Source organism: Cervus elaphus, chromosome 2 (assembly GCF_910594005.1).
Source record: "Cervus elaphus chromosome 2, mCerEla1.1, whole genome shotgun sequence".
Lineage (NCBI taxonomy): Eukaryota > Metazoa > Chordata > Mammalia > Artiodactyla > Cervidae > Cervus > Cervus elaphus.
Genome location: NC_057816.1, coordinates 22,397,221 through 22,405,409, shown reverse-complemented (window position 1 = coordinate 22,405,409; position 8,189 = coordinate 22,397,221). Strand labels below are relative to the sequence as shown.

The 8,189-nt window shown below is 38.7% G+C and overlaps 1 protein-coding gene across 1 annotated transcript; it reads left to right on the top strand.

The window, feature by feature from the left end:
• Positions 1–5,994: 5,994 nt before the first annotated feature.
• On the top strand, positions 5,995–6,948 carry LOC122675518 (olfactory receptor 8A1-like). The gene has a single exon (XM_043874404.1). It carries the CDS (start codon positions 6,019–6,021, stop codon positions 6,946–6,948), a length of 930 nt encoding a protein of 309 aa, XP_043730339.1. The 5' UTR covers positions 5,995–6,018.
• The last annotated feature ends 1,241 nt before the right edge of the window (positions 6,949–8,189 follow it).

Below are 8,189 nucleotides of genomic sequence, written 5' to 3'. Positions count from 1 at the left end.
GTCCCCAGACAAATAGGATAAATATAAAGCTCCTGTCATTTGTTCCTCTTCTGTCTTGGGTCATAATTCAGCATCAATGTTGTCCAGTGTCTGAAAGCACTTATTTTATATGTATCTTCCAGTTTTTAATTGCTTGTGGTGGATGGCTTACGGAAAGAACACAATTCAGTCCATAGCACACACCCACAAGTGAAAGAATATTATTACATTCTACAAAAATGAGTTAAGACATATTTCAAAAATGATACAAGGTGTGAAAGAATAACAAAACTCAGAAAAATGCAATAATTGTGCAATAACTCAAGAAATTACTAGAAATAAAAGGAAAATTAATTTAGGAAATTAAATTGAATTAGAAGTCATAGAAGAGCCAATAAACACAACAGATGATACTTTAGGAGAACCAGAAGGTGGAAAGGGGGGATTAAAAGAAAAAGAAAGAAATGAAGAAATTTATGGGAAGAAACAAATGTGAATACCAGGCAAAGGAGATCTAATCTTTGGTGAGTAGAAGTCACAAAGAAGAAAAGTAAAGCAAGGGACAGAACAAACAATGAAAACTATAATTCAAGGAAAATTTTCCCAGTTTTAAATAGAGATACATACAGATATAGAGAAAGAGATGGAGATGGATATTTGAAGGACATATTGAAACGAAACATCACACCTAAGAAAACTGCTGTAGAATGAATATCAGAACATATCCTCAAAAAATTATTGAGAACCACACAGTACAAACTTTTGAGTTCTTGTTGAAAGACCTATAAACAATAACTAACCCAGAAGCAATGAATCCATTTAGTGCCTAATTTGTAGCCTTGAAACACCACTGCATGCCTGCATGCTCAGTTGCCCAGTAGTGCCAGACTCTGCTGCCCCATGGGCTCTAGCCCACCAGGCCCCTCTCTCCATGGGATTTCCCAGGCAAGAATACTGGAGTGGCTTGCCATTTCCTCCTCCAGGGGATTTTCCCAAGCCAGAGGTCAAACCTGTGTCTCTTGTGTCTCCTGAATTGCAGGTGTATTCTTTACCACTGTGCCACCTGGAAAGCCCTTGAAATACCACATCAGGACTAAAAGTAACCAAGTATCTTGGAGAAATGGTTGATTTCTAGTCTGAAATTTATGAAAGAAGTTCAGAACATTTGTCATATCAGCTAGTAATTAATATTAGAGACTAACTGTACTGTGTCCAAAAGACTTAAGAGAAAAACTGAAAAGAATTCCACAGGACAAAGGCTGAAAATTTTGATCAACAAAAGGATAATAATTTCAAGGGAAAAAAATAATAATTTCAATGGACTGAAACACATAAGATATGATTAAATTAGTGAGATTATAAAGATACTACCCAAAAAAATAACCAATCATCTTTAGAAGATAATAAGAAACCAAGTTATTTTAAAATTAAAAAATGAAGGTGATGTGTTTTTATATGAACTGTGGTGGTGGATACTCAAATTTGTGCATGTAAAATATTTGCAGTGAAGTAAATGTACACACCAAGAAACGATTATAAATAAAACTGAGGAAATCATAATAAGATCAGTGGATTGTCTATGGCAATGTGTGGTATTCCACATATGATAATTTGGAAAATGTTACCATTGCAGAAAACTGCACAAAGTGTACACAGTATCCCTCTATATTATTTCTCAACCTACATGAGAATCTACAATTATCTTAAGAGGAAAAGTCTAATTTGAAAATCATCATTAGCAACATTTTCATAAATGATATATTCCTGAATGTATTCTTGACAACTGCATATTCTTATAAACGTATTTCTGTTATGAAAGATAACATATGAGTGAAGAGTTCTTATGTCTTCCTACTTATGCTTCTCAACTCCTGCCATTCTAACACCGTTGGTCTACAGGTGCAGCAGCGGGGTGACAAATTTGGCATTCCTTATAAATTCATATTCCTTTACTGAAATTATACAGTGTGTTTTATTAAAAAACCTTGAGTCTGTATTAAACCCTTTAAAATAAACATTTTAAGTCTATTGATTATGCTTCATGATGAATAACTAATGATGTGTGACAAGCTTAATGGTAGTGATTGATAATGGCAATGATGGTAACAACAGAGGTGGTTGTGGTGGTGGTGTAGTGTGGGTTCTGGTAGTGGGATGATGATGATAGAGTTGTTGGATGTATAATATTTTAAAGGAAGCATTAGACTATAGTTCCCCAAGCAGAAAGATGACCCTCCCAATAGAAGGAAAATTAACACACCTGGGAGACAAAAAAAAAAAAAAACATGATTCCTGGCACAGGTGCAAACCAAGACTAATTGCTCCTTTACTAAGGTCTCCAGTCTCTGAAGTGACTGCCTCCCAGGAGAAGTCCTACCCATGCATATAGATGGCACTTCCTGTTTCTTCTCTTTATATATATATATAAAAAGAACCCCAAGTCTCCTAAGCTCAGGGACCCATTTTTCATGACAGTGCTGGTCCCTTTGAGTAAATTTAGGACTAGATGTAAATCCAAATGGTCCTCTCATTTTCTGATATTTACTTCCCAACTGTTGAAACCAAGGCATCCTCTATAGTTTTCAGAGGACTCTGATCCATTTTTCCTCAGCACAGGTACTTAATTATGACTTACGGCAATTGTATGAGGCATATATTTCTTCCATAAACTTCTGTTTCTAATGTAGTCTATTTGCAACTCTGTTTATCTTCATCTCTAAATGGTTTTTCTTCACATGCTGTGTTCTTATGGGCAACAATCCTGAGCCTCTGATGGCCTGGTAGAACTGGAGGTAGTAACTGTAGTGACTGATATCAAATATGGGTTCATGTTTTCCTATTTTATATTATTAGGTGACTATGAGAATCAATAACTAAGTCAATGCTGTCTAGGATTTTCCCATTAGCACTTCACTAAGTAAATGACATTCACTCTGTACTGCCCTGTAAAGCATTTTGATTCCTGGTATATTCCAGATGGATTTTCTCTTAATATGATTTTTATTGTTTTCAGAGGTGGAAATTGAGTAGAAGAGAATATGTTAAGATATTTTAATCTATTGTTGCTACGTAGAGGAACTTTTTCTGCTTAGTAATAAATGGAAATGATATTCAAAAGTCTTAGCTATCTTAATACTCTCTCTTGATTAGTTATTATGAAGTTAACAATTTAAACAATAACTTAAAATGTAAATGCAGGTTTTCTTGTCTTCACACCATATCCTTAGGATTTAAAGATTCTTACCCCTAGATAAGAAATATAGTGTCAGAGTTATTATTATTATTATTACAGGAGTCAAACAACACAACATATTTTAAAGTGCTGCAGTTAAAAAAGTAGGCTACGACATTTTTTTAATACACATGTGCTGACACACATAGGTACATGTATGTATTGAAAAAATATAAAAAATAGTCTAGACTATTGTTATTCTCCAAAGAGCAGGAAAATGACACTGTATTTTTGTTTATTTGTATTTCTGATTTCGTACAATGCGCATGTACTGCCTTGGTAATTTTTTAAAATATATCAGAAATTGACAGTAAAATTTATCATTTGTGTACAAAAATTCAATAAATTAAGATTGCTAAATAATAACAAAGTGCTACACACAAGACAACCTACAGCAAAGCAACATAGTTTACTGAAAACAAAAGCAGACTGATAGTCAGACGTCCTGAGTTTTAGACCCAGTTCTGTGTCTATAACTTATTTAACTTTTAGAGCTTCTGTTTCCTAGAGAACAGGAACATAATACAACATTCCTCTTTTTTATATGCTGTGCACAGTCTAAGACATCAAGGATAAAGCAAGTTCAACCACAACATTTTTTAGAACTGTAAGTGTGCAGATTGTAAGGCTACACGCTTGGGCCAAGGGAAGAGCTTATGATCAAAGAAAGCACTTCTGCCTAAAAATATTATTTAGCATTTGAAAGAAAAATAATAAAATCAGAAGAATAAATATTCAGTAAACACAAAAGAAAAAAAAAAAGCACTTTCAGTTCCCAGTCCTTGGTTATTAGGAGGTGTCGGAAGAGTCACTTTGTGTCTGGCATTTCAGTTTTCTCAATATGAGAGAGGAATGAAAATTCTATGCTAAACACATTTGTCTTTCTACTCAAAACTTTTCAGAGGAGTTAATGATATTGACTTTTGATGAGCATTACACAAAAGCTGAAAGTGATAGTCACTTAGTCGTATCCAACTCTTTGCATCCCCATGGACTGTAGCCCACCCCGTTCCTCTATCCTTTTGATTTTTCAGGCAAGAATACTGGAGTGAGTTGCCATGTCCTCCTCCAGGGGATCTTCCTGACCAAGGATGGAACCTGTGTCTCCTGTGTTGCCTGCACTGCTGGAAGATTCTTTACCGTCTGAGCCACCAGTGGAGGTCTTCCCCCAATGGGTCAGCAGGAAAAGGATCAACCTACAGTGCCCAAGGCACAAGAGACGCGGGTTCCATTCCTGGTTGGGAAGATTCCCCTAGAGGAGGAAATGGCAATGCACTCCAGTATTCTTGCCTGAAAAATCCCATGAACAGAGAAGCCTGGCGGGCTACAGTCCAGTGGATTGCAAAGAGTCGGACATGACCGAGCAACTAAGCACAGCAGCACACAAAAGTTAGCAGCTGTATAATGAGCAAGGAAAATAGTGCAGACTTAGGGCTTTAACTTAAAACATAGATAGATAGATAGATACAGATATCAGGAAAGGGACATCTATAGGTATCCTATCCTGCAAGGATGAGCCATGTTTTCTTACAGCCATGTCTATAATGTCAAGACTTGGTCATTAAAGAGACAATGGCTTGATATTATGATCTGAAAATAAAAACAACAATAGTGAGAAGAGCTATTGAGTACTTCCTCTAGACCAGCAGTCCCCAGTTATTTTGGCACCAGGGACTGGTTTCATGAAAGACAATTTTTCCACAGATGAGAGTCAGGGTGGGGGTAGGGATGGTATGGGGATGATTCAAGTGCATTGCATTTATTGTGCACTTTACTGCTATTATTAATACATCAGCTCCACCTCAGATCATCAGGCATTAGATCCCAGAGGTTGGGGACTCCTGCTCTAGACAATACTAAGTGCCAGGACCAAGGCTTTACCACAGACTGATTAAATGAGAACTTCTGTGGACCAAACACAGCCATCAATACATTTTAAATGTTCCAGTTGGTTATAATTATACAGAGTTGAGAATGATTGCTTTAGAGCCTGAAGTACAGGAAAAAACTAAGAAAGAATTTTTGACACCTAATGACAATTCATATTTTTTTTATAGGAGCTGACTTCTTGGAAAAAAAAATCTCTAACTATGCATTATCCCATATTATTTTTACAACCACCATAGCTCTTGATATCACTAATTTCTTCATTTTTAGATGCAGAAATTGACTTATAACTCAGTGATACTGTTGTAACTACTGTATCACCTAAAACTGCATCAATTTGAGATAAGCTATCATATGTTCACATTCAGTCAATATCTGGGCCTTGCACTGATGACAGGGGAATTTCATTTCTGAAGCAAAGTACATCTCCAACTACAAAATATGAATGCTAGCACTTATTACCTACAGGATTGAGGTTCTCAGACTTGAACCTGCCTCAGCCTCACCTGGAGACAGTATGATACACAGATCACTGGGCCCCATCCCAGAGTTCCTGACTTGGTAGATCTGAGGTGAGGCCTGAGAATCTGCATCTCCAATGTCTTCAGGTGATGCAATCAATGCTGGTCCACAGACTAGACTTTAAGACCCACTGCTCTAGGATATTTCAGAGACATGAATGTGATAAAAGTTCTGGATCTTGCCCCATTTTTCTTCTCATCTCTATGACCTTTGAAATACTCAGGGTCTGGTCTTCCTCCCAAAATAAATAGCAGCATTAGGGGTCATTCATCCAAAAGGATCCCAGAATCACTCAGCTGGCCCTAGATGCTCAAAATTAGCTTCACCAAGCAGTGTAAGAAGCAGCCTTTCATGCAGTTCTTCTCTCCCATCCCCACAGGGCCCCCAACCAGAGGGGAATGGCTATGGAAAATCACTCTACAGTGGCAGAGTTCATTCTTCAGGGTTTGACAGACCGGCCAGAGCTTCAGCTCCCACTCTTATTCCTCTTCCTTGGGATCTACTTGGTCACCATGATAGGGAACCTGGGTGTGATAACACTGATTTGTCTGCATGCCCACCTTCACACCCCCATGTACTATTTCCTCAGCAACCTGTCCTTCGTGGATCTCTGCCACTCCTTTGTCACCACCCCTAAGATGCTGGTGAACTTTGTGTCAGAGAAGAACATCATCTCCTATGCAGGGTGCATGTCCCAGCTCTACTTCTTCCTGGTGTTTGTCATTGCTGAGTGTTACATGCTGACCGTGATGGCCTATGACCGCTATGTTGCCATCTGCAGACCTTTGTTTTACAACATCATCATGTCTCATCGAGTCTGCTCCCTGCTGATGGTTGGGGTTTATGCCACGGGTTTCATTGGCTCAACCATAGAGACTGGCCTCATGTTGAAACAGTCCTATTTTGAGCACCTCATAAATTATTACTTCTGTGAAATGCTCCCCATGATGAAGCTAACATGCTCTAGCACCTACCATGTTGAGATGACAGTCTTCTTTTTGGCTGGATTCAACATCATAGTCACCAGCTTAACAGTCCTAATTTCCTATGCCTTCATCCTGTCCAGTATCCTTCACATCAGCACCACAGGGGGAAGGGCCAAAGCCTTCAATACATGCAGCTCCCACTTTGCAGCTGTGGGGATGTTTTATGGAACAACTGCCTTCATGTACCTGAAACCCTCCATGGCCAGCTCCCTGGCCCAGGAGAATGTGGCCTCCATGTTCTACACCACTGTGATCCCCATGCTGAACCCCCTGATCTACAGCTTGAGGAATAAAGAGGTAAATGCTGCCATGCAGAAAACTCTGAGAGGAAAACTGTTCTAAGTCAAATGTTATTATTATTCTTTCTCAGTTTTAAAAATAAGTTGTTTGGAATCCCAGAGGGAAGCCCTCTGAATGTTCGCTCAGCTGGGATAGGAAACAGCCCCTTCTCTGGATGACTGGGTGACTGCTCCTGTCTCCTTCCCCTTTCTTCCCACCCTCTCTTTCCTCTCATTTCTGTTTGAAGCCAGCTGATGTTGAGTTCAAGTTTCCTCTCATTGGGAAACATTTTCTCTATTCTGCCACTGAAAGATGAACTCCCCAGGTTGGTAGGTGCCCAATATGCTTCTGGAGATCAGTGGAGAAATAACTCTAGAAAGAATGAAGAGATGGAGCCAAAGCAAAAACAACACCCAGTTTTGGATGTGACTGGTGATGGAAGCAAGGTCCGATGCTGTAAAGAGCAATATTGCATAGGAACCTGGAATGTTAGGTCCATGAATCAAGGCAAATTGGAAGTGATCAAACAGGAGATGGCAAGAGTGAACATCGACATTTTAGGAATCAGCAAACTAAAATGGACTGGAATGGGTGAATTTAACTCAGATGACCATTGTATCTACTACTGTGGGCAAGAATCCCTTAAATGAAATGTAGTAGCCATCATAGTCAACAGAAGAGTCTGAAATGCAGTACTTGGATACAATCTCAAAAACGACAGAATGATCTCTGCTCATTTCCAAGGCAAACCATTCAATATCACTGTAATCCAAGTCTATGCCCCGACTAGTAATGCTGAAGAAGCTGAAGTTGAACAGTTCTATGAAGATCTACAAGACTTTCTAGAATTAACACCCAAAAAAGATGTCCTTTTCATTATAGGGGACTGGAATGCAAAAGTAGGAAGTCAAGAGATACCTGGAGTAAGAGGCAAGTTTGACCTTAGAGTACAGAATGAAGCAGGGCAAAGGCTATTAGAGTTCTGCCAAAAGAATGCACTGGTCAAAGCAAACACCTTCTTCCAACAACACAACAGACGACTCTACACATGAACATCACCAGATGGTCAACACCGAAATCAGATTGATTATATTCTTTGTAGCCAAGATGGAGAAGCTCTAAACAGTCAGCAAAAATAAGAACAGGAGATGACTGTGGCTCAGATCATGAACTCCTTATGGCCAAATTCAGACTTAAGTTGAAGAAAGTAGGGAAAACCACTAGACCATTCAGAAATGACCTAAATCAAATCCCTTATGAATATACATTGGAAGTGAGAAATAGATTTAAGGGACTAGATCTGA